The sequence below is a fragment of the Spea bombifrons genome, chromosome 1, assembly GCF_027358695.1.
Source record: "Spea bombifrons isolate aSpeBom1 chromosome 1, aSpeBom1.2.pri, whole genome shotgun sequence".
Lineage (NCBI taxonomy): Eukaryota > Metazoa > Chordata > Amphibia > Anura > Pelobatidae > Spea > Spea bombifrons.
In genome coordinates this window covers 38,225,536-38,238,361 of record NC_071087.1, presented here as the reverse complement: position 1 = coordinate 38,238,361, position 12,826 = coordinate 38,225,536, and the positions used below count along the sequence as shown (strand labels likewise).

General features: G+C 41.4%; 1 protein-coding gene across 1 annotated transcript in view; it reads right to left on the bottom strand.

The window, feature by feature from the left end:
* MGAT4D (MGAT4 family member D) overlaps positions 1-12,536 on the bottom strand; it is a 38,222-nt gene extending 25,686 nt beyond the window's left edge. The window contains exons 1-2 of the mRNA XM_053461089.1: positions 12,052-12,536; positions 796-957 (exon numbers count right to left, since the gene is read on the bottom strand). Of these exons, the coding sequence (XP_053317064.1) occupies positions 796-957; positions 12,052-12,142 (253 nt within the window). The 5' untranslated portion in view covers positions 12,143-12,536. The remainder of the gene's footprint in view (positions 1-795; positions 958-12,051) is intronic.
* Between the last annotated feature and the right edge of the window lie 290 nt (positions 12,537-12,826).

The window sequence follows — 12,826 nt, the reverse complement described above, 5'->3', positions numbered from 1 at the left end:
GTGATCCAGCAGTAACCAATTGACCTTTGAATGCAAGCAGGTGACTTGTAGGGTAGTCTGTCCTGAACACAGGCACATTTACGGGTGTGTGGCTTCAAAGAGAGGATTATTTAGCCAGCGGTGCAGTATAGCCTCCTAATTGCTAGGTGTACTGAGCAACAACAGAGGTTGGTTACAGGTGGCATGACAAAGGGCGTCGCACTCAATAACTGTTTCAAAAAAGGGAGAATATCGGTGCCTCCTTGTGTGGTGATTTACCTTCTATTTTGCGCTGTGTGTTTTCCCCCAGGGAGATATGGAAGCCTGTGATATTATCTTACCTAAACATACGTAATGTCCCATGCTACTTGCTGCTAAATAGCAGAGGCTATTATGAGCTCATTCTTATTAAGGTGGCAGTGGACGTTACTTGTGCCTGGGAACACTTTCATAGATACCAGAGACCAATGAGTTATCACAAACAGAGGGTTTAAATAGGTTTCCTATAACTATTTTGAGGATGGCCGATTGGGTCACATAGCTGGCAAAGGTCCTGAATTTGTTAGGATACTCCCAACAACAGGACTTACATCCCAGCCTGCCAAACGTCAAGTCGAATGGGCGTTCCAGCAGGTCTATAGAAAAGGGGAGGGGGAGGGGGAGGGGGATGGGCTGGCGTGTAGGTCCATGCATTACATTGCACACAATGACGTTCCACTATGGGATAAACACATTGAGGCTGGGAAAAGGACACAATCAGATGGAAAAATGAGTTTCAATAAAGATTAAATCAGCAATATATAGACCAATCATTACCTGTGTGATTCTCAAAAGCATTTCTTTTCTCTGCTACGGCTCGCTTTATTTCATCAAGCACATTGCTCAGATCTTGAGACCTCTTTCGATTCTCTTGTTCGGCGTGAAACAACCTTTGCTGGAGTTCTGTAAACTGTTTTTCGTACGAGTCTATTCCATACCCTACAAAAAAAAAAAAAAAAAAAAAAAAAAGGATGTTAATTGTATATACACCGTCACCAACAATAAATGCATACTAAAGTATTTTGTAAGTACTGTACTTCCATATGCAGAGATAGAGAGAAAGGAAAAAAAGCGTTAGTTAGCTTTAGGCCGCTTTGAGCATCCTTATGAGTGGCAGGAAAGAGGTTACATTCAAAACAATGGGAGCACATTTGGCCCAGAGGGAGGGATGGAGTACAAGGACAGCAAAACAGTAACTTAAAGAGGAACGCTCAGCTATTATACGCATTAAAGTGCCCTTCAACTTCACTTGTGCTTTTTCTCATGCAATATTTACTTTTTTATTTTTATTATTTCTTACATGCATCTCATAGTTTTGCTTTCAGTACATTAAACAGAAACAAAAACTCTGTATACTCCTTTACACATGCTGCTTGTTTTTGTTCTGGTGGAACAAAGAATTATCCAATAAAACAAATACATATATGCATTTGTTTAACCCCTTAAGGACAATGGGCAGTCCCTAAACCAATTGAAAAACGATGCATTTTGAGCCCGTACATGTACGGACTTTGTCATTAAGGGGTTAAATAACCCTACTCTGAATCTAATACGTACACAAACACACTCCTAGATATATTACTCTGCTGCCATTGGTCAGACTGGATCCCTACTGCACTTCTGCCCCAATTCATTAGGGGGGAATTAAACACGACGAAATTTCCCCCATGCATTACCAATATGTAATAATGAATATAAAATGTAACTGGGCGTGGTATTGATCAGGGAAGACATCTTTAATGGCATTTCTGTCTACTGTAGAAATAAGGTAAGGACAAAACACATGCAAAAATCCCCAGTTAAAAACCACAACAACTGCTTGTTACGGTGTAAAAGACACTCAAAAGCGATCTCTACTGCATGTCAATAGATCAAACGCATATTAGAATGCATGATCAATATAAAACAGCGGCATAGAAAAAAAGTCGAAAGAGATAGGTTTTGTTTTCTTTCTAGAATCGTCATGTCCTGTGGTAGTAACAAATAAGTGTACTTTCGAGGTACTGCCTTCACATCCATCAGGTCAGTTTTATTAACATTTGAGTATCCATCTAAATATTGTATATCTGAGTACGTCCACATAAGCACCGAGCTATGTATTTCTAAGATGTTTTTAGACAATATAAAACAAAACTGAAATGCATTTCACTGAGAAAATAACAACATAAGTGATCCTAATGTACCATCATTCTAGTACATGAAAATATGCTATACGTTGCACAACCAAGGGGGTCCGCAGAAGGAGTGTCCCCCCTCCACCAATCCCCTGACACGAATTTAGGAAGTCGCCATTAGACCTGCTGGGTCCTCAGAGCGGTATGCAAGCATTACCACATAGATTTTTCTCACGTGTTAGTTTTGGTTTTTTTGTGGTCAATGCTAGACTTGACCATAGGTTTCATCACATCTGCTCCGAGCACAGCAGTAGTGAACCCACAATCTTCCAGTTCATACTCAGCAGCAGAAACACTGCAGAGAAAAGTAATCCTGTGAATTGCTGGCTTTTTATGAAGACTGATTGGAGAATTTAATGCTATTGACTTGCTAAAGTTAAAAAGTACACAACTCCACTTTGCAAGAAAACTGGAAATAATTCCCAATGGCCAACGTATTTATAAAATAAATGCCATCAATGCAATGTCTAATGGCTTCTTCCTGTAAATGCACACAGTCTGTTCTAGCAATTGTCTTTTATCATGGTTCCCTTGAAGACCGCAGTTTTATTTAAATATTTTAATTGAGGGGGAGTAGCTGCTATGGTCAGTAGCAGCCGCCCCTTGCAATCCCAGCGTCCATAGCGACGCTGGATCGCGCATCATCAATGACGTACCTGGTACGTCCCGGTCTGGCGGTGATGTATGACCAGGAAGTACCAGGTACGTCCCGGTCCTGAAGGGGTTAATAAGAACCAGAATAAACACAAAATGCAGCTTTTAAATGAGGATTTCATATATAGGTGGAAAACCTTAACTGGCCCTATGTGAAAAACTAATTACGCCCCTTAGTTACAAAATCAACCAACTCATAAAATTTAATTGGCGATTATGTTTAATTTCACAAGACGCACCCAAGCATGGTTACTACCAGCCCTGTTAAATATAAACATCAATTAAATAGAACATGTTATCAATTAAAATAGAACAAAGCGAGGTAGCCTAAAAGGTCTCAAAAAGCAGCACACAATCTAAAGGAACAGATGAGAAAGTCATCTATCATCCTGGAAAGAGTTACAAAGCCATTTCTATAGCTCTGGGTCTCCAGTGAACCACAATGAGAACCATTATATTCAAATGGACAAAAACTTGGTGAACCTGGAGAGCTTTGGGGGAACAAATGATTTCAAACTGCAGTTGGGACACAAGAGAGGATACTAAACTAGGTTAGAGCATCAAATAAGAATGTTTTAGAAGTGGAACAGGAGTTGCAATGACGGAGCACCAAATATTAAATACACAAGTAAAGAAACAGCCAATTAACAGTTAACTGTGTAAATAAAACACATTTCTTCTAAAATGCATGCATTCAAAAATTAACCACTCCTTGGCCATAATGGTCTTGATGGTAACCTGCCTCATCTACAACCACGTAGACATAAGATGCCTTTTAAGCCATTTGGAATGATGGGAAGATTAGTGGGGCCCTGCATTATCTATGCTTCATTTCATGCCCACTTTTACCATTTATCACGCATCCAGGTGTGTTCAGTATATACAGGTTCAGATACATAAAAGATCTATTTTATGAGCAGGACAAAATATTAGCCCCATCTGTCTGCAATTGCCAATCTCTATACGTATGAGAGAGCATGTCCGCTCATGCCCCAGCCCTTACACCCTGAAGCGTTTTATAAATTTTACAAGTAAAAGCTGATAATTTTCCGACTATCCAGCTAGCGACCAGGCTTCTCCGCAATGCCCAGTCTTTGATCCCTGATGGGTATACTTTCATCATTAACATCACATTATTACTTATTGTTATGATTTATGAAGCAACATCATACTCCGCAGCATGTAGAACGTGAACTTTTAATAGTTTAACAGTTTAATATGATTAACAAGCAGTTGGTGAATATTCTTGCAAATAACGAAACACAAATGGTCCGTGAACCAGAGCGAGACATTGTTCAGCAAACAGCTGGTCTACGTTGTTTGCATAGTTCTAAAAAAAGACTTGTGTTTTAAGTGTGAAAACGGTTCAGGTCTGAATCCCGCTACAGGTTTCGCAACATTTCTGTGGCTAGATTAAAAAACTTACAGGCAAACAAGCCAGTACCCGCCAGGTGCATTCACGTACGGCGAGCCATCCTAAAAAGGGTGTACACTCATGGGCGGATTAGCAAACTTTGGCACAAAGACTGTTACTGAATGCCAAAGACTACCTAGACTAACAAGCTGATCAATATATATATATATATACAGTGAGGATGTAAACAGAAGTCAACATTACTTTTAAAGATCATCAAGCTTTATAATCCAATGTTTATTAAAGTCAGTTTTTAAGTAAAGTTGATTAAAAAAAGGTGGAGCACCAGTAGACTCTTTATGAGCTCCCGATAAACATAAAATCTGTACCATACACCCAGCTGTGACGACATCAGTCTCTGGTGCAGTATTAGTAGGTACATAATGGGATCTTGGGGAGCCCCAAAAGCTCTATTGCATTAATGGTCATAAAATAAGATTTATAAATCAAAGTGCTACTACTCATTAACATGTCAACATGCTGCCATTATCACGCCTACATTATTGTGCTCAAGACCCCTAAAAAATAAAAAACACATATAGCCAAGCACTGACTCCCAAATGTAAAGAGAAAGACTCCAAAAGGGCCTCACCTACATTTTTTACATTACACATAAATGAATATGACTGGCAATTAGATACAAACATAATCGTTAGCGGCTGCCTTTAGGGACTGGCAGATTTATTTGGACAAATAAGTCCCTTGTCTCCTCATTTCCCTTTTATCTCTTCAGCATGGAGTAGATTGCAGTAAGAGATAGGGATTTGTCACAGGAAGGTTCAGACAGAGGATCCTATCTGGAGAAGGCCGTCTTTATTTGGCATGGAGGCTCATGTAACCAAAGGTAACACTTTAGAATGGAGGTTCTCTTTTTCTGTTACTATATATCCACTGGAACCTTTTCAGTCACATAATGTTCTATAGAGATAAATTATTCAAGAGTTGCAAATGTAGTTAAGGGTGATGCCTGGCTGTACACTATTGCCAATTTGAAGCCAGAGACTGAGGAATGATAATGCTTTCAACTTCCATAGCTGCCCCCCCCCTCCCTAAATGCTCACTCTGTTTCAGGGAGAACTGACAAATGTATAAAAGCCATTAAAACATATTCTAGCTAGATGTGCAATTATATATCACATGCCTAGATTAAATATACATACACTGATCAGCCATAATATTATGACCGCCTGCCAAATATTGTGCAGGTCTACCTTTTGCCGCCAAAACAGACCCCTCAAGGCATGGACTCCACTATTCCTCTGAAGGTGTGCTTTTGTATCTGGCACCAAGATGTTAGCAGCAGATCATTTCAGTCATATAAGTTGCAAGGTGGGGCCTCACATATCTCACACATATACTATTATATATTCATTATTAAGAAGCCTTGGTTTCAGATTTAATAATATACATACACTCATTACAGACATGAGTAGATATAGAATGTTAACCCCTCTAATACCAGGCAGTAGATTCAGAGAATTCCTTTATTACCAGACATTACACACACAGTCACGCAAACAAACACAGTGACAAACACTGTGACAAACTGACACACAGAGTCAAACATACCTGGCACTGGCTGCAGCTTACTCTGAGTTGGTGTGAAGGAGGAACGCAGCCTATCAGGAGAGGCTTCTGAACGCTCAGGCAATCAGGAGAGTTGAGAAGTCTCATGATTGGCTGAGACCTCCTTCACTCAGACTCCTCATTCTGGGACATGGCATTGTCCCGGACTGAGGCTGCCCAGGACCCAGGACTTAAAGTACCATTGCAGGACTGTCCCAGGCAATCCAGGACATGTGGTCACCCTAGCCCCAAACTGGCAGTATGACTGCCAGTAGGCCCTCGGAGGTTAGTGGGCCCTGGGCTAATGCCCACTTTGCCCGCTGATTAAAGCGGCCTTGGGTACATGTCAAAGTAACATCCACAAGAATGGCAGGACCCAAGGTTTCCAAACAGAATATTGCTGAAGGCATAACACTGCCTCCACTGGCTTGCTTTCTTCCCATAGTGCCTCCTGGTGCCGTGTGTTCTCCAGGTAAGTGACGCACACAGCCATCCAGGTGATGTAAAAAAAAGTGATTCATCAGGCCAGGCCACCTTCTTCCATTGCTCTGTCTGTCATGGAAGCCTCCAAGCCCTGGGCTCCTGGAGGCGAGGGCCAGCCTCCTCCCTATTGACCAGGTTTCCCCAATTACTAGAGACTCTCAAGACTGTGGAGCTCGGACACAGTTTGGGTAACTCGTCTGTTGGATTTGAACACACGGGCTGCTTTGACCACCAATGACCCTGCTGCTGGTTCACCTCTTCCTCGAGACACTTGATAGGTACTGTAGACCGGGGCTCCCCACAAGAGCTGCCGTTTTGGAGATTCTCTTATCCAATCATCTAGCCATCACAATTTGGCTCTTAAAGTCGCTCAGATCCTTACACTTTTTCCTGCTTCTAACGCATCAACTTTTAGGACGAAATGTTCACTTGCTGCCTAAGGTATCCCACCTACTGACAGGTACCACGATAAGATTATCAACGTTGTTCACTTCACCTGTCAGTGGTCAATGTTATGGCTGATCGGTGTATATAAGCTACTGAACTGTAAGTGAACAAAAGGTCTTAATGACATACTTAATCTAAAAGCAGAGACAACTGATCAGCCAGCCATAAACTGGAACAGTCACGGGATTCATACTACACTTTCTTAACTCTTATTGTTTTGGAAGTAAGTTCCATCAACGTAAGGGACTATTCTACTTCAAAAAAAATGTTTACTCCCATCTGGTACAAAAAAATATTCAATCCCAGGAAGAGATCAAGCAATCTTTTATTCACTTGCAAACCATGCAGTAACATTTTGCCATTAGGTTTAGTGAAATTACAGAAACTAAGCTGAACATTTTTTTTTTTTTAGCAACAGTAAAACGCTGTCTTTAATATATTCTCATTAGATCATTGTTACATCTTACAATCTTACAAAAGGATTACCTTTCGGGCATAACAAATGCAGTTTCCATGGCTGCGTTATAAACTTTTCTAACATGTTACATCATTCCTTTCTTCTAACAAAGTCATGCCCCAAGCCAAGTAGCATCTGCCCATATAACACAATGTCATATGTGCATACTTTGTTGTACATTTTATGAACAATGTCATGAGATCCTCTAAACCTTGTATTTTTTTCTAGAGACGTTCTAGCTCTGTTAACGTGACCTATTCTCTTAGACAGACACCCTGACTGCTTTTCATGCTACATTGGTAAACAACAGAATGGCTCAGTCTTGCTCATTAGAGTCCCAGCTACATTCTATGTACGTAGCAGCACTCCTCCCTGCTAAAGACTCAATCCTCACACAGTAACAATCGATACAGAAAAAAAAAAAAATACAGGAAAGCTCTATAAATAGTAATCAACCCAAAAAAAGTATTTCTGGCAAGCCAGTAACCCAGGGAATTTTGCTTGGGGTATTTGGACACTTGCCACCATATCTGGGGTAATGATAGCTCTGGCTACACGGAGCCCTCCCTTGCGGGATGCAGTCAGGAAGTCTTATTGATGTCAGTGGGTGGTCCTCCTGACATCATTGGGGCACACAGCTGCGTAACTGAGAAATGGGGGCCCGCAACCCAGATTTTTCCAGTGAAACCTGGAGAGTTCCCAGGCATGTTGACCACCAAGATAATTTTTACCTGCACTTTACATCTCTAGATTATGTCAATAGCCCAGATGAAACTTTCAGAGATTATATTTTGCTGGTTTTGTGTCTCATTTAGGAATGTTCAGCAGCCATTTTGTCACCAATCTCTGCCAAACGTAGCCGTAATTTTCAGTTCTTCCAAAGTGGCCATCTCCGAAATACAGTTTTTAGTTAGTTACAGGGCAAGATGCTCTTGCACATTACAGTAGGTTTACCTCACAGTAACAGTATATAGTTTTAGAAAAAAATTAAACCCGCAATGCCATTACAGAACTACATCTCAACTTGGTCTGCACCAGCTGATGAAGGAAACATGGTTTTTCCTTAGGGTCTTACAGGCCAAGATTTCCAATAGAAAAAAGGCTTTGAATTGAAGTGACACGAATATTAGTTGTCCATGTACACGATAATTGTTAAAAAGGGGTAGGATGGGGGTCCCAAATTATGGTCCCCTTGTCCCTACAGAGCTAAAACAGCCTGGTAAGCTCAAGTGCGTGTCCTTTCACTTATAAACGTGAAAGGACAAGAAGATGTACCCGTCTGACATTCTTAAAAGCTCATACAGCTTCACAGTATACCTTAGCCTCTCGCAAATTATATAATGCCTTCCTATAAACCTCCTTTTCTACCGCATCATCTGCTTACTGATACAAATATTCTGCTGTAGGGTATATCTGTCTGAAGATGGATTATGTAGTTTACTAGCAACCTTATTTTGTAAAGCCCGTCATAGAACAGGGCACCAGCTGGAATTATATATATTTATATATTTAAGAAAAAACATAGGGTTAATCCCATCCCATGAGCAAAAGCTAAAAGCATTTGGATCTCCAGAGCACTAGTGGGTTGCCAGGACCAGTGCTTTTCATAGAATGGGCCTGGGTGCGCTGCCAGATATTGATTAGCTTACAAATGAGCAAACAGCACACAACAAGCATGAACATCTTTAAGTAATTTTAAGTAACTTTCTGGCTCACAAACAAGATATGTGGTAATGTGGCTATTGGTGCCAGAAGTTGCCATAAACAAGAACCCGAGGCTACTAGGTTTGCAGGCAAAGTGTCAACCTGCTGGTACGGCCTGGTGTCTTTCTTAAGCGTCAACCACGTGTTATACATCCAAGACTGTCTGGGTGTCATCATGAGGCACAGAAAAAAGTTCAAAGTATGACTTGGCCTATTTAACGACTCATCAGGCTGTCAAAAAGTTACATTTGGGGCTTAATTAAAAGTGTCAAAGTCAGCGTGAAACACTATCACTTTTAACATGTTATCGAATCCTACGTGTTACTGCTTTGTTCACAATAGAACGTTAGCCAATCCAGTGATTGCAAGATGTAAGAAAGTGTTCCTCTGGGCTACCCCAGTTGCAAGGCAATCCCCTACACCATGAACCCATGTGCACGCTGCAGCGATTAGCGTTTGCCAAAACGTTTTCCATTTCCCATGAGATTACCGAATGATATTTAGGGTAGGCATTCTTTAGGTTATTGAAGTTACAAAATTTGATTTCCATTTCATTCTCCTTCTCCTCTATATGTGCACTTCCTACACACAGTAGTGCTTCAAATGGGGAGCGCTACTGAAGATGTGCGAGAAGTATATAGACAAATGCATCCTGCTTTCAGTAGAGGGAGGCATTAAACTAGCCAGGAGAACGTCTGGAGCTGTCTAATATTAATGTATTTTTAGGTTTCCCTATAGTCTGTACATTATTGTAGTGATTGCACTTTATTACTTGAACTCAGTTTATCTGTACTGTTTATATTATACACTACATAATTTTAATACATCATTTATTATTTTTTAGTGTGAATTAGTATTTCTTATTGCTCTTTTTTACACACTCAGCAGATTTTTAGAAAGCGTTTTCTTCATTTTGTTATTTTTGCGACAATTTAGAATTTTCTATCCTACTATTGTATGATTTCATACTTACTTACTTTGCAGAAGAATGTCTGCACAGATTCTGTGCCGTTAAACGCATTGGATTAACAGAAATACATGTTAAGGGACCAGACTTTGACTTTAACCATCTCCAACAAACAAAATTATATATTGTATCTCTGTGTATAAACCTATACTAGTTATATAAACAAATGCGTGTATGTAGCGCTAAAAGATTTTCCAAATGTGTACAATGCAATTTTGTGGACAGTTGCCATTAACTCTACCACTGGGAAATAACGTAGCAACAGGTTATTGTAGCCCGCTCCTGGGGACCTTCCCGAAGACCCTGCTGTACTTGTTTCACAGGCTTCACTAGCTGACTACCACAGCCTCTGGGTTGGTGTCACGTCTACCTATCATCTACAAAGAATTAATAGAACAAGCTTCCTGGCAGTAGCCACAAAAAACAGCTCTGAGGCACACGGTTGATACCCAGGTTATAGAACAAACACTTATTAAAAAGGTAAGAGAAACATAACACCAGTGACGTCAAACAAACTGCTTCTTCTTCTGATTAAGTCTTCACTACGTATTAATATATGATCATAGGCACACCTAAAACATGCTACAACACTCATAGTGCCTGGGTGAGTTGGCCATAAAGGGCTTTTATTTATTTATTTTTTTAACAGAAAACTTTTTGGGAATTGGCACGAGAGCTGAAAATTTGAACTCTTTGAAAATTTTGAACCTTCCTGACCCCAGAGAGCTTCTCACGCAGGAAGAGCCCAAACTGGTCCTCCACAATGAAAAGTGAGGTCAGGCAGGTTAAACCGTGAACTCTTCTGCACTTTTGATAATACAAGGGCAGTCAACTTAAACACTTTAAGACATTTGCATTAAAAAATCTAATTTGGAGTACACAACTCTCGTCAACATGCTCCTCTACCGTGATCATTCTTTCACCTCAAGAAGCGCTAGTAGTCTCTGGCTTGGGCGAACGTACCCATATAGCTATTCCATTGCGTACCTGGTCACGCGTAAAGGCTGAATTATACGTTGTTTTTGCAATACAGTACTCATAACCATTGAACTAAATGCGGACATTTACGGGAGCACTTTTTGTACACGTGTCACAACGAGATGAGCAGAAGTTGGCGGACAGCAAGTGTCCTGCGGTTTGTCCTTTCCTGAACGAGCCAACAAACCGAGAGAGCTCTTTTCTTAAAGATGATCTATCAAACCATAGACATCTATAAAAATTATAAAATCTAGCTCCGGTTCCATAAAAAAAGCACAGACCATCAGATCCTCCTGTATAATAAATATCCCGTCATTCCAAACGGCCAAGGTGGACTCTTGTTCAGGGTTAACAGCTAGGAATACGGCTTTACGGAAGCTTTTCACATGATAACGTTTTATACGAGCATTTAGAGTAGCAATCATTCTCTGCTGTTTAAACACATTATGATGTTTATGGCTGTTTTATAGGTACATTTTTTAGAACATACTTATAACAACCTTATATTATAGTGTCCCAGGCTAAGTCCCTACTGCGTTACAGGTTGGGATATTTAGGGTAACGTAACCGTAAGCCGGCCACGTGTTTTGTACACGATCTGACCTTTACACCGGGTCCCCACAAAACCAGGGTAAATATTACAAGTTTTCTATACACGGCGACTCGACAGACAAATAAAAAACAGAAACTAGGAAGTCCAGATAAAAGCCACATTTACTGCATATATTAAAGAGACGAATGTATTTGCAGTATAACATCATCAAGGGAAATAGGAAGCAGGTGCAGCTTAATATTGTGGCATGTTTTGTGGCAGATTGCTCTAAAAGGGTAAAGTTTGCCATCAACGCATTAAAAATACTTGGGGGGGGGGGATTCTGCAGGATTACCCCAAGATGCATTTGTCACCCACCATGGATTTGTAAGGGAGGCACCACCACCACTAAAATTTAAAGCAGCCGCACAGCTATCATATGCATTAAGGTGCCTATGATGGCTGGAGTGTCCCTTTTAAGGGTAGCCGTCTCATGAGACCACGAGAAATGGACCCTGCACTCTAGAGTAAGCCATGCATTCTTAAAGCCAGTATAGAACCATCTTCCGGATGCTCCCCGAGGATATTTAACGGTCTGTATCCAGACTGCCCACCGCCGTCTAGCCCCACACACCGTGCTGCCGCGGGTAGCCTTACCTCTGTCTCTATGCCATGCTGTGTACAGCGACAGGGAGACGAGAGCCGCCAGACCGAAGACTGTCACCACACTGCCATTCCTGCACCTCATCTCACATAGCCCGGCCGCCTCTGCCCCGCACACACCGGCTCAGGACCCTCTCGCAGATTCGGGGCAATACCAACCGCGCAGGGGTGCCTCGTCCTCTGCCTTCCTCCCTGCAAGCAGCTGGAGTTTAAGATAAGTAGCCGAGTGTGTATTTCCCTATTTTCTGTTTCGGGTCCAGTAACCACCTGCGGGGCGTGTATGACGGTCTTATAGGCTACATCAGCCTAACCTGGTTATTTCTCGGTCTCTTATTCCCTCCCACCTGGCTTTTGTTACGCTCGCCTTTGCTTCAGGTGGGTTATGATGATCTTTGTAACGCGCCGCGTGTTCTGCGGACTTAGCGCTCCCTCTTCTGCTTCTTGTCGGCTGACGGTAACTGGCCGGCGGCCCCTCCCTGGTCTCCGCGTTCCTTTCCTATCGCACAGTCGGCGCCCCCCCCTTCAAGTGGAAGCAGGTAAGACGTGGGTATAAAGAGCACAGCCGAGGAAGCATGGTAACACAACACACATTTTGGTGATAACACGCAAGCTTTGACAATAACTAAAATAATTAAAAAAAAACGTAAAAAAAAATAAGTATTGTTCAAAACACAAAAAAGTTTGCTACATTCATCAAGTGTAAATGAAACCTACCAAGGGGCGCAGAACTGAATGCTTATTGATATTTAAAGTCACGGTGTATGCAACG